Genomic DNA, 26,639 nt, shown 5'->3' with positions numbered 1-26,639 from the left:
TAAACATTTTGGGAGACTATAGGTTAGCTCATTTATAAAATACCAGCTCTGCGCTCAGTACTTGACGGATTAATCTATGTCGACCGTCCGCCACGTCACCCACCGCGACCTACCTGATTATGATTCGGTATGGAAGGGCATAGTGTCAGTACACCACTCTCCCGGCCGTCGATAGCTTCTCAATCCTTGATCCTGTTACTTCTCCATCAAGTGCTTTGTCGAAATCAACCACGAGGCTGAGTGCAACTACCCTAGCCATGCCACCAGGAAAAAAAAACAAAAAAAACGAAGCGCATACCGAGAATTCACATTTGGGCTCCCACATGGCAGGCACTGTGAGCGCTCAGCTAAGGAGGAGGATTCGTCTTTAAGTTTATATCTTTTGTCGCCTAAGACTGTCTGTAGACTATTAATAGGGTTACATGTGTGAAAAAATTACCTTTCCAGCAATTGACCTCTCTGTATTGAGATGACACGTGGACGAGTAAGATAGTCAGCTGTCATGGCGGGTAAGATCCTTACAAACTGGATGGCGGATCGATAATATTTCTTCCTTTTTCCCTCTTTGAGTGTTCAGATAATGAGAATAACATTTCACATCTCACATTCGCACGGAATACGGTACATACCGTTTCCTGGAGCCTAAATAGTCTTCAAGATAACACTTACCTTCCTTGTTGGATATGACATACAGTATGCATCTTGAATATATTATGACAATTCTGAGCATTTCCTCACAAGACGAAAGAGACGTTAGTAAAATTAGCAACCTTTCTGTCATCAGTTTTGTAATATGGGTCACATACTTGTAAGAAAGGGACCAACCAAACAGAATACACAAATTTCGACCGTTGTTGTACACAGCTCAGTGACAATAACAAAAAAATTATGGGACTAAAGGGTATTTGTTCCAAAGGTATTTCCAGCAGCATAATTTCATTGCAGCTCAGTTTAATCGACGAACTTTATACTTTCTTGCGTCACTGTTATTTTCTCAGCTCCCGGGATTTGCTGTAACTGAGAAATTTGTGAAACTTTTCATGCAGGAACCCTAATTTACGTGTAGTAGTATACAAATCTCATAAGACAGCTCGCTATTCTTATGAACTACATTATGAGAACTACGTCGTCTGCTGGATACGAGAGAAGAGAGTGTTATTACTTTTAATCACCACCATCGATCAGTTTCGGTGAGTCGAGCTATTCCAACGAAACACTTTCATATTTTATTTCTTTACCTTGATCGTTTGTTTATGTTATATAACCCAGAAATGTGTAACTATGGAAGATTATAAATTTTACACAGTAGCTCATTTATTTAAATCCCATTAACAAGCCTTTTCATTCCTCCATTTGCGTCCGTGTATATAACGTAGGCCTCCTTCAGAAGAAGTCACAGTGAAATTGTGAACGGCTCAGAGTACGTCGTAAGGAGTACAAAGTAGAATATCCACCGTGCACTAGTTCACAAGTCCTTACAGGAAGGGAAAGAGTGGTCATCGGGACTGATACCGGTACTAGATGGGGGGAGAGGTAGCAAATGATATGGAACTGCCTCTGTCCTGGGCAGCTAGCGGGCAGTCGATCCTCAAGCTCAACATCCGCCATCTGTGGTTATGTGGTGTGTGGCAACTACCTGGTTCCTGGATGTTTGAAGCGTACGGGGCTTTGGGCCTGGCGCTGGGCGTCTGGAACGCGATAGAGGGTTCGCTGGCCATCTATTACAGCTGGGGGGACATGGAGGAGACGACACTGGTGCTTACCAGTACCGTATACATCGGCTGCAACACCATCAAGATGGCCTTCTCCAGGCGCAACCGGCGGCAGTACTACGCGCTGGCTCGACGCGTGCAGACTCTCGTGTCCCTGCAGAGTGAGTCCTGCTTCGCGGATCCTGCCTTGGCCGGCATCCAGAAGGACTCCCAGAGGCTCGCGCTACGCCTCACCCTGGGAATACTGCTTTTCATGTTCGCGCAGTGCTTCGTGTGGTTCCCCACGCCGCTCGTGGCGCATCCAGGAGAGCGCCGCCTGCCGCTGGTTCAACACGCCTGGGACAACAACACCAACTACTACGCTCTGTCGTACGCCTCGCAGTGCGTCATAGGAGCGTGGACGAGTCAGCTGGGCTACAGCGTCGACCTGCTGTTCATGGCCGTCATGATTCTCGTGGCCGCGCAGCTGCGGATACTTTCGCTGCGCATAGCCAGTCTGAAAACGGAGGACTGCGAAGAAAATCTAGAAGATGGGGAGAGACGCATGAACGGCATGCCAGCAGACACCTGCGATAAAATGTACGAAAATTTGTGTCTTTGTATCGAAACTCATCAGAAAATTCTCAGGTACGTTACGTAAAATGGATAATTTCGGTAGTACATACCTGGATTAGCGCTATGAAGTTTCTCTGTAATATGCACGATACCTGATGCAGTGCGACACACAATAATAAATAACAATAACCCAACTTTTCTGTTTAATGTTAAGCATTGTTGTAATGAAACTTCCTGGCAGATTAAATCTGTGTGCCCGACCGAGACACGAACTCGGGACCTTTGCCTTTCGCGGGCAAGTGCTCTACCATCTGAGCTACCGAAGCACGACTCACGCCCGGTACTCACAGCTTTACTTCTGCCAGTATCTCGTCTCCTACCTTCCAAACTTTACAGAAGCTCTCCTGCGAATTTCTACTCACATCGCGATAAGACATTGTCTTGGTACAGAGACCTACTCTGAATGAAGAGAAATTCGTCGTTGTCAACTTCGATAAACTTTAGAGTACACTATAACATGCCGATTTTAAAAATTAAACAGCCGTCTAAATTTCCAGCTGGTATTTTATTTGAGAAACCAATTTCAGAACGACATTACGCCATCTTCATGCCCTGTCACCTGCGTGTAAGAAGAAACCCACCTCCGGTCTCGTCAAAGTAGGGACCCGCGTTCAGTGACTGGCTTCCGTAGATATTTGACACGGTGATCCCTTAGATTATCACTTGCCGCTCCGTCAAAGACTTATGGATACCAGTCATAGCGTGTTGGTCCCTATTTTGACTCTATCTGGGGTGGGTTTCTTCCTGCATGTCGGTTAGGGGGGCCTGAAGATGACTTTATGTAGCGCTGGAACTGGTTGCTCAAATTAAATAACAAGTGGAAATTTAGACTGGAAAGGTGTTCTGATTCGACATATTATGTTGAACAGCCGAGAACCCGAAACCATCAGTATAAAAGTGGAACTACAGAGATTTAGAGTTTAAAAGTAGTACTTACTCTTTGTATGTTTCCACAAGCGTACAATTTGATTCTGTTACGTTGAATACTATCCCTAATAGGCTGTATCTGGTTGAAAAGGGTGGACCGAATTGCAGCGTTAACCATAATCTAAAATTTCATTATACGTGGTGTTGACTAGAATACACTCTGAGGATTTCTGAAGATATCATGGATAACCTAAAGGCCGCCCTGAGTGGCCGACCGGTTCTAGGCGCTTCAGTCTGGAACCGCGCGACCGCTACGGTCGCAGGTTCGAATCCTGCATCGGGCATGGTTGTGTGTGATGTCCTTAGGTTAGTTACGTTTAAGTAGTAGTTCTAGGGGACTGATGACCTCAGCTGTTATGTCCCACAGTGCTCAGATCCATTTGAACCATAACCTAAAGGAAGTGATGTGGTATCTACAATTTGTTGAGAATTCAGAGCCCAGTACTTAGAATTTAAGAACCTGACACTGGCGCATCGGCTGACAAAAGAGTTACTTAACTTCAATTCACAAAAAGAAAGGACAAATTTCGAAACCAAATATAAATTCAGGGTGAACCTATAAGAGATAATATTTGCCGATGACCTTATAGCCCTACCAGAGATAGGAAGATCACATTTACGGGAAGTAATACATATTGTCTTGAGAACACCATTAAAATTCAGACGAGGACAATGGAGCCTGTTAGACTTAAGTGATGCTGGGGCAATTGGGTTAGGGAATTAGAGGCAACAAGTAGTGAGCAGAAACAGCTAACGATGTCACAAAAAAAGGGTATATAAAATGGATACTGGAAGTAAGGGAAAATGTTTTTCCAGAAAAGAGTAATATGTTGATATCTGATATAAATTTGTTTTAACAAGTCATTCCTGAAAGCACTGCTCTGAAATGTAGCCTTCGATACAGTCAATTAGAGAGGAGAATTTTTGGGAATATGGTGGTACAAGAGAGTGGTGAAGATAGGTGAGTAGATAGAATAAACTATGGCGAGATATTCGTACTCGGGAGAAAACATGGTAAAATTTGATTAAAGGAAGGGGTTGTTCAATAGGAGGCATCTCAAGGCATCAAGGAATTAGTTCAAGGAATAGTCAAGTGCGACAGAAGGCTTTGTGTGTGTGTGTGTGTGTGTGTGTGTGTGTGTGTGTGTGTGTGTGTGCGTGTGTGCGTGTGTGTTTGGGAAGGGATGGAGAAATGAGGAGCAGGAAAGGGGTCCAGAGAGAGAGAGACCAAGGTATGGGAAGCGTAGACAGGTTTTACGGATGTAGATTGCAATAATTTATACAAAGATGAAGAGCTTTGGACGGGATAGACTGACGTGGAGCGCTGCGTCAAGCCAGTCTTTAAACAAAAATAACAACATATATGGCATTAGAATATGATGCTTGAAACTGACATTAATGAAATCATTGGAAAATACAACCCAAAAGGAAAATCATCTACAAAATTTAGATTTGACCATGCAGTATGAGGATAACTACGAGGGTGTGTCATACCGCACTAACATCTGGGATAAATAGAGTATTGGGATGAAATAATGAAGGATTACTTAGTTTTGTTGAGGCTCAAGGGTCTAGTGCAAGTCTCTTGATTGGACGCCACTTCAGTGACTTGCCTGGCCCTAAGTTATTCCATTTACGCAACGGGGGAAATGAGACCTACAGCTTAACGTGGTATCCAAACCACCTATCGTTCCAGGGGACTCTTCACATCGCTGGACGGTAAAGGTTGTTGACAGACTGAAAATTTCCGTCAGCTGATCTGGATTCGATTCCGCCACCTCTTTGTTTCCAGGTATGCGCTTTACCATTAGACCACCAGGAACGACAAATTCGAGGTTTAGATATAAGGACAGTGTTTAACTGAGGAAATTTTGAAAAGAAAGGTTATATACTCCTGACATTGTCAGTACTGGAGCGATTAACTGTGCACGATAACTGAAGAAAACTTCACAAACCAAGATAGGATTTTACTGGATGACCGGTTTCAACAGAGATGCGATGGTGGCAGAATAGCTAAGTCGAAACCGTTGATCCAATAAAATGTTTTTTACCGATGTTGGCTTGTGAAGTTTCCTTCACTTACCGAAAAAAAGGTGTTGATCATACGAGTTTGTAAGGAAGCATTTAAAGCTCCTTTGACGACAAGACCATTAGACACGAAATCGGCCGTGAACATTTCAAATGAATTTCCTACCATTATTTTCAAGTGTTAAAGGCACGTCAGATTGCTGTCAACATATAGCGTAGGCAACGCAAACGTTCACAGACGTGTTTAACTGGTGCAAGAGAGAAACAGAGAAACCGCAATGCTCCAGGGCGTAAACTGGTAAACATTCACTAGATGACACCTAATACATATTAAAATTCACAGTACCAGATTTCAGTGAATAACATCAAATATTATTAAACTTCATTATTAATCGCTCCTGGATGGTCCACGAGGAAAGATAAACAAATAGTTCGGGAAATAACAAAAAAGCCTTCCCCTAAAACAGCAATGCGGTAAATATGCGAAAATGACTATGTATTGCTATAGTAAGTGTTACATCACACACCCCCACCCCACACACTAGAGATTAGATGTAGATAGCCGGCCGGAGTGGCCGTGCGGTTATAGGCGCTACAGTCTGGAACCGCGAGACCGCTACGGTCGCAGGTTCGAATCCCGCCTCGGGCATGGATGAGTGTGATTAGGTTAGTTAGGTTTAAGTAGTTCTAAGTTCTAGGGCACTGATGACCTCAGAAGTTGAGTCCCATAGTGCTCAGAGCCACTTGAACCATTTTTAGATGTAGATAAACAGAAGTGAGACTCAGCCACAAATCGCGTGTTATGAGGCACTGCTTAAGATACTCATCTTGAACTCAAGTAACACTGGAGTCACATTCCATCCGACTATTACATAGGATCCAATAAGCATAATCAGAAAGCTGAAATACCTTTGCGAAAAGCGTAGGACTGGTTCCTGCACCATTTCCTCAGGTTCTCGGCCGGCCGCTGTGACCGAGCGGTTCTAGGCGCTTCAGTCTGGAACTGCGGTGCTGCTACGGTCACAGGTTTGAATCCTGCCTCGAACATGGATGTGTGTGATGTTCTTAGGTTAGTTAGGTTAAAGTAGTTCTAAGTCTAGGAGACCTGATGTTAAGTCCCAAACTGCTTAGAGCCATTTGAGCCATCACGTTCTCGATTTCTATGAACGTATACTTATATGAGCTTTCAAAGGTTAGAGGTAAAACGATTCGCCATCATCACAAAACTATTCACTTGCAACTATAATAGGAATATTTAACAACTACGACCGGTTTCGACGCTTACATCTTCTTCGGACAGGCTGTCCATCTATTCATCTCTTGAGGCCCATGATCTGTCTATCGATGTAGTCTTCTGTAATCTTTCTCAGGCTAAAATCCAGGTACAAGAGGCGAGAATAACGGTGTGCTATCCGCACATGATAGAACTACCGAAACTGTTCATAGCTGCTGAAATTATTTGATTGCTGTAAAATTCCTTCGTATTAACTTACACCCCAAATAGCCTTTAGGTCTGTCACCATCAATATGACAAGAATCCTACATCAAAGATCAAGCTCGACTGTTATAAAGTGCATGGAGAAGACGAAACTTCCGTCAATAACGATGGGTTCAGAATACACCATCGGCGTGAAACACAACTCATTTTTGACCTTAGATATATCGGAAACGGTACATAGGACGACATAATTTCCACCAGGGTGTTAGTTTAAATGATTAATAAGTGAGGCCATTGTGGTGTAGTGGGCAGAGCATTCGTCTCCTGCTATGAAGTGTTCCGAATTCCAACCTGGGCAGGGTTGAGGATGTTTCCTCACCCATTGCCTATAGGACGTCCCACATCAACCGATCACCCTGTTAAAATGAGCGCCGGAGGTCTTTTCTGTGGGTACAGCGTTGGCGTGGTTACGTCGCCACTTCTGTGCTCCTGGCGCCACGGTGCATAGAAAGGCTACGTTCTACCGGTGTTCCTGCCGACAGTAGCGACACTTGGCCCTTGCTCCACAGGCTGTACGTTTACTTTATTGGATTGAGTACGCTGTCTAGTTTCGGCCAGGTACACTCACAAGAGGACTGCATCTACTCGTCATCACCGATTTCGCCTAAATTTATGTTACATGCAAGGCTTAGCCAAAAATGAAAATAACTGGAGCTCCAGGATTCAGGAAAAAAAGCGAAGTAAAAAAATTGCAGCGGGTGAGGCAAGCATTAAACTTTTATGTTTAGTTACCGTGCAGTGGTTGGCGCAGCAGAAATAGTACAGAACGATAAACGTAGGGTAGTGGGGGGCTGGGCCGCTACGCAGAAACTTCTATTTTATTTTCAATTTTTTCTTTAATCACACTGAAAATAAACCAAAATTATGCTCAGTATGGTTTATTAAAATTTTCATGCAACATATGGAAAGGAGGACGATGCTTGGGATTATAAATAAATTTCCAAGTAGGAATTGTAATTGTACACGGGAACAAAGTGTATAAAATTAGACACTTTTAGTATCTTACACTTGATGATGTGCAAATGCTGAAGCGATATTCATCGGAAAAATCGGGGAAGGACTAATAGTATTGACATGTTTCACTCGCTATAAATGCTACATTTTTGTAATCACACGGTTGTTTTAAAGTTGCTACAGAAAAACAAACGTGATTTACATTGGCAAATTGTTCTCTCTCTTTGCACAGCTTGGAAATAACAACATGTAACTTATCATTTCGCCGAATATTGGCGAAGAGCGCTGATGATGTACAATGGAGCGTATTTTGATGCAGTCTTCTCGGGAAATGATCTCCTTTCCCTCGCGATGGGGCGGTTGTACCTGCACCAGGAACCAATCGATCGCGTGTACCTGCCGAAGGCTGCTGGAAGGTCAAAATAAAACCAACGGGAAGAAATTCTTGTATGCTTTAATTCCAATCTCTTCTTCGAAATATATTTACAGAATCCTTGAGGAAGCCGTAATTAAAATCCATGCCGGCCGTGGTGGCCGAGCGGGTCTGGGCACTACAGTCTGGAAACGCGCGACCGCTACGGTCGCAGGTTCCAATCCTGCCTCGGGCATGGATGTGTGTGATGTCCTTAGGTTAGTTAGGTTTAAGTAGTTCTAAGTTCTGGGGGACTGATGACCTCAGAAGTTAAGTCCCATATTGCTCATTTAAAATAAATAAATAAAGAATAAAATAAAATCCTTCGTAGGAAATTTATTTGCAATCACAAATTTTTCCATTGCCATTCCTTTCAACGCCATTTGCGCTTATTTGCAGTGTAAATAACCTTAACATTGAAAATAATAAATATTCTGTATGGAGGCTCTAGTCCAAAACGACTGGTCATCTGAATCTCCCACCTGTTTCACATTCATTTCCGTCCTAGCCTTGCAAATGTCGATGGAGTCGGTGATGACATGAAGGCGAGGTCCCCTTATCAGGTGAATGTAGAAACGTCATTATCATAAGCAGTATAAAAAAATAATCACTTGTCGTTGAGAGTCATGCATGGCGTAGTCGTCAGTGGACATGCCTTCGGAATAAGTATCCACAAGCTTTTCATGCATTGCGTGGAATACTACACCGCTCAAAATAATTAACGTATCACGTCTTCTGATTTCTGCCCTTTTTTCACATGTGTGGACATCTTTCTGTTCGAAGAGTCGTCAAGCTAGACGATGACGTCGCAGGGCACCAAACTTTTGCACCGTTACAGAAGAACCCCTAGGCATCTTTCAGCCAAATTTCAAACTTAATGAGCGCAATGGGGGAAAATGACGGTCTATCGAATAAACGACCCTTTAATTCCTTTGCGCTGTCTATCTTAAGATTTCCATGTTGTTCTTAATGGGGTAAACCCATCTGACATAAAAGTAAGTTTGCGAGTAGCGCCAGAGAATGTTGCGTGATCGTCACTATTTACTAATTACATACGTACGTACATACATACAATGGTGAACCAAAACATTATGACCACTACCCACCATGTTCCTGAATGGTGGCCACCTCACTATCTCCAAATGACAAGACGACAATATGTGTACTCAAACAGCAACAGCGAACTACAAATAAAAACTGACAATCGATGGATGACCACACAGCAGCCGGAATACCAACATGCAAAACTAAAGCTCTACGAGCTTATGCACCAACCTGATAGTTCATGTCAGCCGCATACGTCCTCGTAAAGGAATTGTAGAGGTGCCGCTTCCAGGCCTCAGTACCTTCGGTAGGGGCTAGGGGAATTTGTGGGAAAAAAAGAAATATGGAAAAGGCTAACTAAGAAGAAGACAGTTCTGCAGTTATCCTGACACACTGCCATGCGCTAAGGCCAGGGGAAAGAATAATAAAATAACAACAGAATTTTCCTCTTCCTTTAGGGCAAAATGTTCTACAATAGGTCGAGATGACGCAGTTACAACACCAGGCTTCCGGCTCTTGACGAAAAGGCAAAGAAATCCAGGAAGCTCCATTATAATACGGCAGCTATGTTGCCGCAGAAATTGTAAAAACCATCCAGATACGTGCTCTAATAGGTGGTATCTCATTTTCATGACATCGAACGTGATATGTCAAACCAGCAGCGGGCCCTGGAGTTCGATTGCAATGTTCGAGCACTGGAGAACGAAATTCTGCGGGTAGAAAGCACATTTGACAAATTACAGGTCATGATAAATAAACGGGTTCAGTGACATGCAGGGAGGGTATCCGTTACTGCGGTTAACTTTTTCATGACTCAGAGACAGCTACCTAAGACTGTGGAGTTACTCCCTGGAGTACGCCAAAAAAACAGATTCGCCTAGCAGCCGGCTCTTGAAAGCAGTGTTTGGAACAGCTGACATTGACTGCCTAGGTAAGATAGACAAGGCACTACAAAAAAGTACATGCCGACTGGCACGGCAACCAGAAGACAGTGGAGAAAGACGTAGTAAAGACTACCAAATATCTGCACGCCTTGGCCAAAGCGCTGCTAGTGTCCAACGTTCAAGCAACAGCCGATCTTGGTCATTCTTAAGGACCGACTGGCTAATGTAGATACCTATCTATTAACTGCAGAATTACTCGCGACCCTTTATGATGGAATTACTGATAAGCGCATTGCGACCAAAGAGCTAAAGAAAGATCTTTTATACTCTGTTAGCATGAATTTTACAGCAATTCTGCTACCACGAAATAAATTATTAGAATGGTTATAGAAAATCCAAATAGAAGTAACGACTCCTTAGAGCTGCAAACAGCAGCAGGACAAAACATTTTGGCATTGTACTGTCACATGAGTACAGTTGTTAGTAGATAAATAAGCACATGCATCCAAGTTGCTGACAAGAATAATATGCAGAAGAATCGAAATGAAATTTCGGGGATCTGCTAGACGATAACGAGACTGGTTTTTGGAAATGTAAAGGCACCAGAGATGCAGTTGTGACACTACGGTTGATAATGGAAGCCAGACTAAAGAAAAATCAAGATACGATCACAGGATTTGTCAACCTGGAGAAAGCGTTCATTAATGTCAAATGCAAGATATTCGAAATTCTGTGAAAAATAGGGGTAAGCTATAGGAAGAGACGGCCAATATACGTATAATACGTACAATAAGATTGGACGACCAAGAACGAAGTGCTCGGTTAAAAAGAAGGGTGTAACACTTGGATGCAGTCTTTCCGTCCGTCCCCCCCCCCCCCCCGCCCCCCCCCCCCCCCCCCCACTGTTCAATGTGTGCATCGAAGAGACAATGAGGAAAATAAAAGAAAGGTTCAGGAATGCAATTAAATTTCAAAATGAGAGGATATCAATGATACGATTCACTGATGACATGCTTATCCTCAGTGAAAGTGGAGAAGAATTAAAGGATGTTTTGAATAGAGTGATCGGTGTAATGTGTACAGAATATCGATTGAGAGTAAACAGAGTAAAGGCGAATGTAATGAGAAATAGCAGAAAATTGAACCGCGAGAAACGTATCATCAGGATGGGTAATCACGAAATAGATGTTCAGGTATTCAGTTCCCTAGGCAGCAAAATGTTCCAAGAGGGCTGGAGGGAGAAGGACATAAAAATCACACTAGCATTGCCCATGAGAAATCTACTAGTATTAAACATAGGCGTTAATTAGAGGAGGAAACTTCTGAGACAGTAAGTTTGGAGCACAGCACTGTATTGTGGTGGAACATGCACTGTGGGAAAACCGGAACAAAAGAGAATCGAGTTATTTGAAATGTGTTACAGAAGAATGTTGAAAATAAGGTGGACTGATCAGGTAGGACATGAAGATGTTCTCCGTAGGATCGGCGAGGGAAGGAAAACATGGAAAAACAATGACAAGAAGAAGCGACAGTATGGTAAGACATCCGTCAAACCATCACAGAATAAATTCCTTTGTACTAAAGGTAGCTGTAAAGGGCAAAAGCTATAGAGGAAAACACACACTACATCTAGCAAAGAACTGAGCACGTAGGTTGCAAGTCTTGTTGGGAGATGAAGAGGTTAGCACAGGAGAGGAATTAGTGGCGCGCTACATCAAACAAGTCAGAAGTCTGGTGATTAAAAAAAGAAAAAAAGAAAAAGAAAAGGCAAGCACCCATTTACAAATTCATATCCAAGCACTGGTAACTTGTAGGGACTGTAGATTTGGGTGTTAAGCACTAAGCACTAAAACCTAAAAACGGCGTACAGTCCAAAGTGCACGAATTTTTACTGGTGACGTCGAACAGCCCCATTGCCATCAAACAGACAATTTCATACCCTGCTCTCCGCTCAGGAATTACTTACTATACTGTCAGACAGGGGTAACCAACATCTGCCTTACAGAATAGCTATATACCGTTAGAGATTGATTTGAGTTTATCTTGTTTCACCTACACAAATCTGTGACAGAACGCCTGAATACTTACATGCAAAACAGAATTTTTCGAAATAGCACGTCCACACCGATTATCTTCTATAGCAAACCACTCATTATTTATATTTGTTAGTAGCAAGGTTAATAAATTGGCACACAGCGAAAAGAACTACAAGGTCAAGGTTTGTTAATGAGTGCTACCCACTGTGATACATCCAGACCGCTCTTCCGATTACCCAACAGCAAAACAGGAATTATCAACCTGAATACAAGTCATACACTGATTTATGTATCAGAGCTACCCCTCCAAAATCTACCTAGAAGAAACCAAACTTACATTAATTGCACATTAGTTCCAACTCTGCTTGTCTCTCTAGAGTAAATGTTAGCTGTGCAAAATGGTCGCATATCGACGAAGTGCTTTTCAGACTATGTGCAAAGGTACCGTACTGAACATCATCCACAACTAGAAAACTACGAGTATAGTAGCCTCAACCTCAACTTCCTACAGTATTCTAGCAGTAATAGGCATTAAATACTAATAGTTCAAGCAAAAATAGGCCACATCTCATGCCTGTGACCCTTCAACCTACTGTTTCAATCCAGTCAAAATAACAAGAAGCAATTTGACAAACGACCAAGTGAACCGTAAACAAGAGCTCTACATGTACCGAAGAGCTACCGAAGTCAGACAGAAAATATAAATAGTGTAAAGGACAAAGTGATACTGCACGTGAAGATGGAAATGTGAAAAGGAAATAACTCTAAATAATCCGGTGTATATATTTCAGCAAAATCCGATGGCCGATTCTTTCCATAGAGGGGAGGAACTGTAAAAGGAGAAAAGCTATGATTTGAATTGGAGCCAGAGACGGAGCGCAAGGGAGGTAATCACGCCACAATAGAGTCAGTGAAGTGCCGCTCAGTTGCCCAAGTACTGAGTGAGCCAACACCTCTTCCCCAACACAGCCTACTGCATAGCGAAACCACGCCGGCTACCAGGAAGTACTTCAACCAGACCTGCTCGCCGCTGCAACATCCTTTCACTGCCTCTATTCTGGATTACCTGACGTGACAGCACTAGCTCAAAGTAGGGATAGCGGCTATCGCTGAAACAATGTTTTAGGTTATATTGTTTTTTTTTTCAGCGCCAGGATAATAGGACTGTTAAAACCGCTCGTAATAACCGGTTTGTGAAATAACAGACTTCGGTTTTTTGTTCCTGTTATTTCCTGTAATAAACGCAGAAATCCAACAAATTTTGACTTCTTTACATTCATGATACGTAGAATCAAGATATTAAATTAAATAGGCAAATAAAACAAAATCGAAAAGTGATAAGAGGGAATAGTCAGTTGCGAAGGGTGAAAGATGACATGGACGAGCTCAGTTTTTTTATTTAAATTTGTCAGTTTTAATTGGCTACGACCAGATAAAAGCCTGTTAGGTAGACAAAGGGAGCACATCATACAGACAGATAGGGCATGTGTTGCACATTGCATGTACACGCGTACCATCTAACAGGCCACGTCACGTGGTAATAGATGCATCATTGTCTCATCAATGCTCTACCAATTCTTATGCCGTGTGCTTGTTGTTCGTTTCTGTTGGCATTGTTATGTAGCACTGATCTCTTTTCTCAATTTTTGTAGTAACGCAATGTTTCAAAGCTATGAAGATTTTGCGAATACAAATTACTCGTTTCTTAAAAAAAAGTTATTTAAAAATGAAAAATTTTAGTACTGCTGGTAATTATATTTCAGTTTTGTATCCAGCTAGTCGTAAAAAAGAAAAACCCCTGTTATAACAGAGACCAAACAAATACCGAAAAATACCAGTAATTCAGAACTAAAATACCAGTCTCTATTTTAACCGGTCGGTTTTCGCCATATCAGCGCAAAGGCAGCAGGGAGCCATTTACGTCCACCACAAATAGCCGGTTAGCACTCTGACAGGTTGTCATTTTCGTGACGACGATCGTGCGATGTTCAGCGCAGTGCCAACGACCTAGACGTGTCTACCACTGTTGGGATACGAACCACAGCCTGCCGCCTAAGCATTTGGCTGCCAGGAAAGTACCGCACTTTGCGGCGGACGTGGAAGTCCGACGAGGAGGTCTAGACACACATGCCCTTTCTGGAGTACCAACAGAAGTCCTCTAAGGTCTGGGCATCGGTACATGATGTTGTCAGAATTTTTCGTAGACACTGCCTCTGGCCACACCTGTCCCGACCGTGCAATACAAGTATCAGGCGAGGCAGCATCAGCAGCACCAGGGTGTACAGTCCCCGCCAGAGGCCAACGCCGTGTCATTCTCCTCTTCCGTCATGTTTACCTACAGTTCCAATTCAATGAGGTGAAAACAAACTGCAATAAAGAAGTTGTAATAACGTTGAGTGGACCTTTCCTGGTTTCACTCCTCATCCTTCTTCAGCAGAGAATGTCAGTCCCCAAGCAGCCACCCCGGAAGCGCCATCGTAACGAAGGTGCAAGAACGAATTACTCTAGGCATCGTTCTATTAACTTGGCTACCGAATTCGTCTGTCCCAACGCAGTTCAACACCTATGAGAAGCTATTGGGCAGCAGCACTGTACCAGTAAACTACCGGCCCATAATTTATATGAACTTATAACGGACCTACACTTCTGGTTAATTAGGATTTTTACAAGACACATGCACCGAATATTTCTAGTTGTTTGGGAAGAATAATAATGAATACCCGGGTAAGGGCAGATGCAGTTCTAACTGAATTGTTACTGTGCGACTATTTTTGCACGATTACGATCGAAAGAAATATTGACAATAAAGGTGAAAGTAAGAAATAGTTAGTGAGATTTAGAATAAATATACTAAATGTATTGTGTATAATTTTAGATTCCATATTATTAAAGAACGGTCGCCAGCTCACTATGTGAGCAAAAACTACTGTTTGGTTATTAATTTCTGACAGACTGTAATTACGAACTATTCACTGAACCGTAATCAGGCGAGAACGGAACCGAAAGCACTGTCTCGATCTCAGATACAGAAACCCAGTTAATACCACGACTTAAGCAGAAAACCAACAAAATAATCTGTATTGAACATATGCGCGCAAAAGGTAATTGGTTGCAAAAAATGGTTCAAATGGCTCTGAGCACTATGGGACTTAACATCTATGGTCATCAGTCCCCTAGAACTTAGAACTACTTAAACCTAACTAACCTAAGGACAGCACACAACACCCAGCCATCACGAGGCAGAGAAAATCCCTGACCCCGCCGGGAATCGAACCCAGGAACCCGGGAATTGTTTGCAAAACAGTTCGCTTTATTAATAGCATTGCGTTACTCACAGTAATGCTAACTGCTACTGATTTTAAAAATGTGAATGTTCATAAATACTTGTTTGCTAATAGTAAGTTATTTCTGGAAGTTCGTAATTTTTTGCTTAGAGAAGAATAAATAATTTTCACTACACTGTTAGTAATTTTCAACTGTGAGCAGAGTTAGCAATGCTTTCAAAAACATGATATATATATTATTCAGAAATAATATTTTTCCAACATTCACTTAAACCACGGTTTTACTCCTTTACAATTAGTCATTATTCTTTAACTATAGCTGCTCTACCAAGCAACAAAATTCACTGCTGTTAAATGGTAGTTTTAGATAGTTCTCAGTTTTGTAATTTGTACTTCATTATCTCAGTTATCAAAATTAACTAAGCTGATCACTTTCATTATTTTACTATTTTTTCACTGATACTTTTCCTTCAGCAGGTAAGGGTGATAGGTTAGGACCCTGTTAGGTACATGAGGTAAAGTTAATTTACACTACAACAGTTGCTGCACTACCCTCTGTTATTCAATTAAGAAAGACTACTGCGCTGGCTATCCTTGTATAGTCTGAAGATGAAACTAATCGGATCTTCTTTTGATGAGTTGCTGCTGATGCGATGTAAGGCATTACTTGTCGACTATGTATGACAACAGGTTCTTCTTTATCGACGCTCCACATAACACGTTTGGGCTCACAGGACTCTTCTTGAAATGAATTCCTCTTGTTGACAATGTACTGTGTCTATTTACAACCACATAATATGGCTGACCATAAAAAATTTCAGTTTACTCTTTATATTCCCGCGCACTAGACCACTTGTCGCACTTGACCACATGTCTCTCTGCTGACGCCTTCTACCCGACAATGCGCTTATTTTAAACGTGTTCTTTGCCTCTATACAATAGCAAACTTTCCTGACTAGGTGATTGTTTCTGCTACATTGTAATTCCAATTCTCATTTTTGGTTAGTTCATTGGAAATAATTCATTAACTATCAATTATATGATAACATTAATAAAATGGTAAAAGGTACATATCACAGATATTACACCTTACATTATTGTTGCAGAATTAATCATGTGAAAAATTATTAGAAACTGTGTTGTCGTACTTCACACTGTATTACAGGAACTGTATCACTTGTGCAGAGACATCTGGTCACACGTGTCTTCAGAAACGTACCAATGACTTTCCGAGTACATGTGAAGCAGGATCACTGTTGTTCTGTGTTCCAAAGTTGGTTCAACGCTCTAATAAGAGGGTGGTCATAGTGATCTTGTTCGTCATTGTAAATGACCTGCTGGATAACATAAGAAACTCCTTACGACTGTTCATGGGTGGAATGTGGTACTATGGTACAATGAAAGCACGGTAGTGGAAAGAGAAAATAATGTGTAAAACCCTGCAAGAAGGAGAGAAAGAGCAGTCTCCCCCACCCCCCTCCCCCCGACACTTCAGTGTGTAAGGTAGCGAAGAAGACCTTACAGTCCGACAGACTTTCAACTGTAAGTTATTTGTAGTTAAACAGAATGTCGTAAATAAGTTCTCTAACACATTATCTGCCACAAACATTTAATTTGGAATAATAATGAATTAAAAGAGATATTGTGACAACAACTTAAATTATGGCGTGTGGTTTATTGCAAACTAATGAAAGTATTTTTCCGCAATCTACACTTTCGTTAATTTTAACAGAAAATATTAATGGTAGTTGTATTTTCATTTATTCTTAGTTTCTTAAAATAACATGACATTGCAGACAGTTGCCTTTCAAAATCCTCCGACGTGGAATCAGCTTTTGTTTTACAATTAAATACAGTTGCCTCAGTTTGTGTCTAGTGCAACTAAAGGTACTTTCTTTTGTTCCAGGTTCATTAAGCACTTGCAGAACACTATGAGTTCCGTCGTAGTGACGCAGTTCTGCTGCTGCGTTCTCGTGGCGTGTGTGGCATTATTTCAAGCGACATACGTAAGATATTTTAAAATTTTTGAAATATGACACATGACTTGTCAAATTTTTATCTGATGTAAGAATTTCGTGTAAAAACGGAAAAAGTACTTAGAATAGATAACACTCTGAGCTCAAAATCCCACTGCAGTCCGTATAGACTTATAAAACGTGAAACCATCCATTCACCACCTTTTTGTAACGTGAACTTGAATACATTGCAGATATTTTATGCGGAAGACAGAGTAAAAACGGAATTCTTCAGGAAATATAAATGATATGTTACGGGTGAGGTCACAACGGACAGTGAAGTGTGATTTCCATCATTGGCTTGGCCACCGTGAAAAAATTCCATTACTGAGCTTACACTATATCATCGCCATTTCCAATAACAGTCAATTCACGGACATCAAGAGTTATTGCGAAATGATGTATGGAAGTTGCTTGAAAGCAAGGGATAACCCTCAATTATTCAGTCAGGATAAAGAATATGACTTATAGTGGGAGAAACAGCAAGGGAGTCAATACTCAAAGAAATCAAAGTAACCTGTCACTTAATTTTGTATTGCTCTCACTAGCCATCCTTCACATATAGATCGAAATATACATCTACAAGACTGTTCTGCGATTCACACTTGTCGGTCGGTTCACAGATCCTCTTCCAGACCATTTCTCGCCTTCGGAGGAAATAGTCGATGATGGAAATTTCGTCAAACGACCTTCCCTCAACTAGAAACGTCTTTGCTTTATGATGGCCACTCGAACTACCATATCCGTGCACACCCTGCCCTATTTAGCGGTAATGCAAAAGGAGCTGTCCTTCTTTGAACTATTCGATGTGTTTCGTCAATCCCATCTGGTATTGATCTCATGCCATGTGGCAGTATTCAGGAATAGGACGGACAAGCGTAGTGCAGGCAGTCTCTTTAGCGCATTCGTTGCATCTTCCTAGTGTCCTCCCAATAAAACGCAGTCTTCGGTTCTCCTTTCTCACAACATTCTTTGTGTGATGATTCCAATTTAATTTGTATGACGTTTGAATCCACAGATATTTAGCTGAATAGACAACTATTAAATACTCACCGAAGCGCCAAAGAAACTAATATACACAAGCGTATTCAAATACAGAGGTATGTAAAAAGGCAGAATACGGCGCTGCGGCCGGCAACGACTATATAAGACAACAAGTACCTGGTGCAATTGTTAGGTCAGTTACTGCTGCTACAGTGGAAAGTTATCAAAATTTAAGTGAGCTTGAACGTGGCCTCATAGTCGGCACATGAGCGATGCGACACAGCATCTCAGAGGTAGCCATGGAGTGGGGATCATCCCGTGCGACCATTTCACGAGTATACCGTGAATATCAGGAAACCGGTAAAACATAAAATCTCCGACATCGCTGTGGCTGGAAAAAGAACCTACAAGAACGGGACCAACGACGACTGAAGAGAATCGTTTAGCTTGACAGAAGTGCAACCCTTCCTCAAAATGCTGCAGATTTCAATGCTGGGCCATCAACAAGTGTCAGCGTGCGAACCATTCAACGAAACATCATCGATAGGGACTTTCGGAGTCGAATTCACTCACATTCACTCTTGATGACTGCACGACACAAATCTTTAAGCCTCGCCTGCGCCCGTCAACACCGACATTGGACTGTTGATGACTGGAAACGTGTTGCCTCGTTTCAAATTGTACACAGCGGGAGGACGTGTACGGGTATGGAGACAAGCACTTGACTTCATGGACCCTGCACGTCAGCAGGCGGAGGCTCTGTAAGGGTGTGAGGCGTGTGCAGTTAGAGTGATATGGGACCCCTGATACGTCTAGATACGACTCTGACAGGTGACACATACATGAGCAGACTGTCTGATCACCTGCATCGATCCATGTCCATTGTGCATTCCGACGGGCTTGGGCAACTCCAGAAAAACAATGCCACACCCCACAATCCAGGATTGCTACAGAGTGGTTCCAGGAACACTCTTGTGAGTTTAAACACTTCCGGTGCCCACCAAACTCCCCAGAAACAAACGTTATTGCACGTATCTTGGATCCCTTGCAATGTGCTTTTCAGAAGAGATCTCCAGCCCCTCGTACTCTTATGGATTTATGGACAGCCCTGCAGAATTCATGGTGTCATGACGTCAAATTGAACACATTTCAAACTCATTTTATTTGGCTACCAGTTTCGGCGATCTACCACGCCATCTCCAGGTCCTTGACCGGCGTGTAGGAAGATTCCACCTCGGTTGTGATCAAAACAGAGGTCAGCAGTACTGGTATTAGTAGTTACAGCGGTACCCTCAACTATCATGATTCGACTGTTAGAACATACTGCGTAGTAAATCGCCGAAACTAGTAGCCAAATAAAATAACTCTGCAAACTAGACGGCTATATGGCGTTTAATTATACATTCTGTATCGCAGCAGTTCCCAACCATCTCTGAAAAGAGGGACAAACAGAGTCATGGTGTCAGTTGCCTCCAGGACTTCGGTTCTTAAGTAACCGAGTTTAAAGGACCTTTTTAGGTTCATTACTGACATCATTTTTGTAACTTTTTCAGGAGATTACGTATACCAGAACTGTGTCTCACCTGAGCAACAGTAATGTCCTCAAAAAACCACAGTTTGTATATCAGAAGAGTTGCTCTAATGAGAGTCCATTTACGTGTTCCTCGCCAAAATTTTCGATAAACTTAATAATAATATAAAGATGGTTAGTATTTTTATGTAACACGTCTAAGGCATTTGAGTGTGAGAATCACAGTTGCCTCCTAGATAAGTTGAAGTCTTAAGGCGTTGATGGTAAAACCAACCAATGTGTAATGTGATACTTAACTAAGGGAGTTCAGAAAGTCATGCTTACAGTAATTCGTACATGAGGTTCCACAAGGATCAGTCACAAGTCCATTACTGTTCCTTGTATACAGGGGCGCGGAAATTCCCGTTACAAAGTTCTAGGACTTATAGAGTGGGGCGAGTACAGAGGACCTGGAATAGGAACACATGTCCTGAAACTTACCGTTTCTGACAGTTTCAGTTCTGATGCGTAACACATCCATGTCAGCAGAGGGAAAGAGAAAAAGTCTCATGGTTGCTTGTTCTGGTATACAATAGGGAAGAGGGGATTTACTTCTATGGACCACTTCCTGTGGGGTCGTATGCAAAGTTTAATATAGAGATGTATGTAGAGACAGAGGAAGACCTGCTGGCTCTAGTTTTGCCAACTGCACTAGAATCTGAACGGACATCAAGTGGGATCGAGAGTGTTTAGCAGAACATGCTTCGTAAGAACGATGTGCGCAACTTAGTTGGTGATCTCCACAACGAATCGCTGTTGTAATACATTAGTGCTGTTCTGTACATACAGTATGGTGGGTACTTTTCGTTCTGGAATAATGTAAACAAGTAATATTTAAGTACTAATACAAAAAAATATGCTTAAGTGATAAATGAATGTTTGGTTACCTTTCATTTCGATCTATAAATGTTCTGCTTAACGCCTAATTCAGTTCCTCAAGATGAAGTGGATGAGTTAAATATCTAAACTGAATTAGTCACAGAACGGAAATGATACGTTTATGGACATGGGTTCCTTTTCAGAATATTATGTACTCACTGCCTCTACAAGCCCTAGAAGTTCGTAACAGGAATTTCCGAACACCCTTTATGTAAACCAACTTGTGTCTGATATACAACAATTAGAATGACACTAGTAATAAACCTAAACATACATACAAAAACAGAAGAAATGGTAAACGATATTCTTCAGATTGTCTTTTCTTCTAATAGTCTCATCTGAATCTTAAAAACACACAACACATTTAGTTCTACATGGGGTACTACACCAGTACTAAGTGAAAACATGGTGAGAAAATAACAAATTTCGTGGAAAATTCAAAATTCTTTTGTGTCCATTTTCATGAGAAATTAAACTGAAAATAGCACATATTGTATCTCCTAAAACATTGTAGTTCAGCCACATCTGCACTTAGACTCGTTGCAAATCAGCAATTTGACATATTTTGCATATTTTCATTGAATAATGCCATATCTCAAAGAAAGAAAGTTTTCATTACTGAAAAAAGTGCTGTAAGAATGACGAGTGGTGTTCACCCATGACTATCTTGTAGTGTGTGGCCTTAAGGAGTTAAGTATATTCACTACTGCTTCATGGTATATTTACTCATTAATAAGTTTGTTGTAAATGATTAACTGCAGCACACAAGAATAATTACAATACCACAAGGAAAAGTGACGCTCATTACTCCACATTAAGGTTATCTTTTTAATAAAAAGCCATGCATAATGCAGGAACTAAAATTTTTGGTAACTTATCCAGTAATATAAAATGTCTGAAAGACAGCAAAGCAAAATTTAAAAACACACTGAAAAAGGTTCTACATGACAACTCTTTCTGTTCCATAGAAGGATTCCTATTATTATAATGTCTAAAACGTGGTGGGTAATAATTATTAACCCACATCTGTATATTTAAAGTGAAAACCTTTTAAAATTCCATCAAATTGCCATACTTGCAATTTCATTTACGATGTTAACGTAAAATGACTCATTTCATGCCATTACTATTTATGTTGCAAAAGGTCCATTCAACATGAAGCTCACTACAACTAATGAAGCTAATCTGTGTGAACACTAACATTTTATTGTTTAGTGTTAATTGCCATTTCTTTGTACCACGTAGACATCTCGTTGAATTCATTCTTCTTGATCTTTTGATGACTTTACTAGATGATAAACAATAGCATCGTCTACAAATAGATTAAGAGGGCTACCCAGATTGCATTTAAATCGGTTATATAGCTTTGGAGTAGCAGACAGTTTATAGCAGTCCTTGGGGGACCACCAGGAATCATTTCTGTTTCACTCACTGGCTTCCTACCAGTTATTACGATGTGTGGCTTTACCGATGAAATATCACGAATCCAGTGACACAACTGAAACGACCTTCTAAAGGCTTGCAATTTGACTAGAATCCACTTGTGAAGACTGGTGTCAAAGACTTCTGAAAATCCAGAAATACAGAATCTGGAGAGATATTTTCTGGATCTGTTCTGTTACATGTCAATAGGCCGTTTCTCCGAGGAATATAAATATGATTGTGGAATTGTGGCTCTGCCTTCAGCGACAGTAAATTCTTCTTGTTTAGCACACTGACTTGTGTTGGTGAAGTTCCAACATCATCATTGGGTTCAATTATTCTCTGTCAAATAATATATATAGAAATTTGACATTATAAATCAGACAGTTCTGAGTATTGTATTTACATTTACAAAATTAGTAACAGAAAAATATATCTTACAAGTAATATCTAATGTATATGTGTGTGTCTAATATTTGCATTTTATCTGATAGTTTGCTTCAGTTACTCATCCGCAATTATTTAGGTATTTTCTGTATTATGTTGCGTATATTTACTAAAATGTTAAGCCAAAAATAAAATTATTCCTGTTTTGATATTGATAATGTTAAATATTTCTACTAATGTCATTATGTCATGTTCAACTGTCATCAAGGATTGCTTGTTTTATTTTTCAATTATCATTCGCTTGATTAAAGTACTGGCTTTGGAAATACGGTGGGGATACGTTGGTTTTCACTGACTTTTGTGAGCTGGTGAGCCACAGGGGAGGATGTGTGTATGTTAACTGAGTGTTCTCACTTTATGTTGATTCCAGTTTCTCATGCCCCTACGGGGTGTTTAATATTCATTTGTTACTTCACCAAATGGAGCTGGGCGTCGATGTGTGTGTGTGTGTGTGTGTGTGTGTGTGTGTGTGTGTGTGTGTGTTATGCGGATTGATCTTCTGATAATTCCTTCAGAGCTGAGAAGAGGGTTCCGCGGCAAGTGCGTTATATTCATTCATAATTTGCTTTACTTCTGCTGTGTCGTTTTTTATATGTTAATTTTCTTCTATGGCGAATCTCTGTGGGCATTGTGGCTGAATTTAAGGAATTTTAGGTTAGTGTTTGTGTCCATTGGCCTGTTATTAATACCTATAAGGTGATATGCAAATGCAGAATGACAGCTGATCCTCTTAAGTGCCCTTCTGTGTTCATTGTGTCTGGTGCTGTATTTTCTACCTTTCTGTCCAACATAAACTGAACTGCAGTCTTGACATTTGAGCTGATAGCTTCCAGATGTGTGTTATTTGCGTTTTTACTGGTTGTCCTAAGTTTTATCTGTAGAGCTGTCTGTTCTGCAGGCTATTTTCGGTCCTTGTTTTTCGATCTGTTTCCAAATCTGTGAGTAGCTTTAGTGTTGTAGGTGAGTGTGTGCCATTGGTTTTTAGTTTGGATGCGCTGAATTTGTTTGTGCTTTGTGTGTTTATGTTCAATGTGTCCAAGTTTCTAGGTTTGTGTTGATCTATTCGTTGCCGGGCGTAGAGGCACAGAAGCTCTCACCTTCTGTGACAGCCAGCTTTTCACAATATCACTACAATTCTGCTTATATGTTCAGTTGTCTTTTGAAATCATATGCGATTTGTCACCATCTGTTGCCAAGATCGAACACGTGCTTCCGATATACGATAATTACTTGAGCTGTTTCTATATCTTTCGAATTTGCGACGTTCTCCTTTCGTCGATATCTTTCAACTGACGACATGTTCTCATACCTAGCTTCCCGTCCTGCAGTTGAGTCTTTATTTTCCACAGACACTGTTAACTTCAAGAAATAATCGGTTCATCCCGAAGTTCATATTCAGATGATATCGTTATGATATGAATTATTGACTGTCACCTTCAAAGCTATCACTAAACCCTACTGCTCTACCAGATTATTTGGGTTATTCCGACGGATAAATTCGAGATTTGTAGACGATTTGTTGGACAGCGTCTTCCTCATTGTAATTATCCTCTTCTTCTACATCGTCATCATGTTTCCCACTGTAATCCTCCTCCTCCTCCTCTTCTTCTTCTTCTTCTTCAATATCTCAACCCTCAGTTTTCATTAGTGCATTGTTTTCTTTGGCTTTATTTTTTGTCTTGACCTATCCTTTTACGGAGTACTTATTCCAATCTCTGCAGAGGTTGAAAAAGGTGTCTAAGGACTTTTTCTAGCACAAACTCAGCTTCAGTTTGACTTTATCTACAGCAACGATGGTTTCGTACGTATATTTTGTCGAGAATTAAACATTTATTATCAGTTCTTAATCTGATTTGCAGTGTGCTAATATGTACATTATAGTTCTAAGCGACACACCTAGAGTGATAATTAGTTTCCCTTTTTTGATATATTCTGGAGTTCAAGTAGCTTTTTACGTCTTTGTTATATATTTTCTAACAATATATATGAAAAATATAAGAACATGGATGCTATTGTAGCACTAATGGTTGTTTTTCAGGGTAGGGCGATTATGGTTAGTGTAAAAGATGGCTGCCACTACGCACCCCAAACCACTGGGTGAGACAATGATGGTTAGTTTAGAGGGATTACCACCTGGTTACAGCTAGATGGTTCAGTGATGATCTTTTGGCGAATGATGGTCAATCGACAAGTTGACTGCCATTACTCTCTACATTCTAATGGGTGGGGCAGTTCACAGAGTGTTGCGATGATGATTAAAGATGACATAAAGGTGCATCCTATGTGAAAGACGGTATGTCTTCCTAGTCATTGTACATATACACCACTGGAGATTAAAATTGCTATACCACGAAGATGACGTGCTACAGACGCAAAATTTAACCGACAGGAAGAAGATGCTGTGATCTGCAAATGGGTTTTCAGTGCATTCACACAAGGTTGGCGTCGGTGGCTACACCTACAACGTGCTGGCATGAGGAAAGTTTCCAACCGATTTCTCATACACAAACAGCAGTTGACCTGCGTTGCCTGGTGAAACGTTGTTGTGATGCCTCGTGTAAAGAGGAGAAATGCGTACCATAACGTTTCCGACTTTGATAAAGGTATTATTGTAGCCTATCGTGATTGCGGTTTATCGTATCGTGACATTGCTGCTCGCGTTGGTCGAGATCCAATGACTGTTAGCGGAGTATGGAATCGGTGGGTTCACGAGGGTAATACGGAACGCCGTGCTGGATCCCAACGGCCTCGCGTCACTAGCAGTCGAGATGACAGGCATCTTATCCGTATGGATGTACCGGATCGTGCAGCCAGGTCTCGATCCATGAGTCAACAGATGGGTACGTTTGCAAGACAACAGCCATCTTCACGGACATTTCGACGATGTTTGCAGCAGCATGGACTATCAGCTCGGAGACCATGGCTGCGGTTACCCTTGACGCTGCATCACAGACAGGAGCGCCTGCGATGGTATACTCAACGACGAACCTGGGTGCACGGATGGCAAAACGTCATTTTTTTTCGGATGAATCCAGGTTCTGTTTACAGCATCACGATGTCGTATCAGTGTTGGGCGACATCGCGGAGAACGCACTTTGTAAGCGTGTATTCGTCATCACCATACTGGCGTATCACCCGGCGTGATGATATGGGGTGCCATTGGTTACACGTCTCGGTCACCTCTTGTTCGCACTGAAGGCACTTTGAGCAGTGGACGTTACATTTAAGATGTGTTACGACCTGTGACTCTACCCTTCATCCGATCCCCGTGAAATCCTACGTTTCAGCAGGATAATGCACGACCGCATGTTGCAGGTCCTGGACGGGCCTTTCTGGATACAGAAAATCTTCAACTGCTACCCTGGCCAGCACATTCTCCAGATCTCTCACCAATTGAAAACGTCTGGTCAATGGTGGCCGAGCAACTGGCTCGTCACAATACGCCAGTCACTACTCTTGATGGACTGTGGTATCGTGTTGAAGCTGCATGGGCATCTGTACCTCTACACGCCATCCAGGCTCTGTTTGACTCAATGCCCAGGCGTATCAAGGCCGTTATTACGGCCAGAGGTGGTTGTTCTGGGTACTGATTTCTCAGGATCTATGCAACCAAATTGCGTGAAAATGTAATCAGATGTCGGTTCTAGTATAATATATTTGTCCAATGAATACCCGTTTATCATCTGTATTTCTTCTTGGTGTAGCAATTTTAATGGCCGGTAGTGTATGATAAACTTTCTGAAGTAGAAAAACTTTTCCCAACGCAATGTGAAATTGAAAAATAAATTTCCGTGTTAGCAAATTAATAAAGAAAGAATTAACATAGTGATTCGTCCAGTGAGCACCCTAAAGTGGCATACTGAATATCTGCACCTGTATTTTCGTATTGAACTGTTTTATATTTAAATTGGAAAAACTGAATCCGAGG

At 41.4% G+C, this 26,639-nt stretch overlaps 1 protein-coding gene across 1 annotated transcript in view; it reads left to right on the top strand.

Moving 5' to 3' along the window:
• The first annotated feature begins 1,521 nt into the window (after nucleotides 1-1,521).
• The window catches only part of LOC124545832 (odorant receptor Or2-like), a 49,847-nt gene continuing 24,729 nt past the window's right edge, over nucleotides 1,522-26,639 (top strand). Inside the window, exons 1-2 of the mRNA XM_047124789.1 lie at nucleotides 1,522-2,339; nucleotides 17,301-17,400. Of these exons, the coding sequence (XP_046980745.1) occupies nucleotides 1,522-2,339; nucleotides 17,301-17,400 (918 nt within the window). The remainder of the gene's footprint in view (nucleotides 2,340-17,300; nucleotides 17,401-26,639) is intronic.

This window comes from Schistocerca americana, chromosome 8 (assembly GCF_021461395.2).
Source record: "Schistocerca americana isolate TAMUIC-IGC-003095 chromosome 8, iqSchAmer2.1, whole genome shotgun sequence".
Taxonomy (NCBI): Eukaryota; Metazoa; Arthropoda; class Insecta; order Orthoptera; family Acrididae; genus Schistocerca; species Schistocerca americana.
The sequence above is the reverse complement of the archived record's forward strand: the minus strand, read 5'-3'. Positions and strand labels throughout refer to the sequence as shown.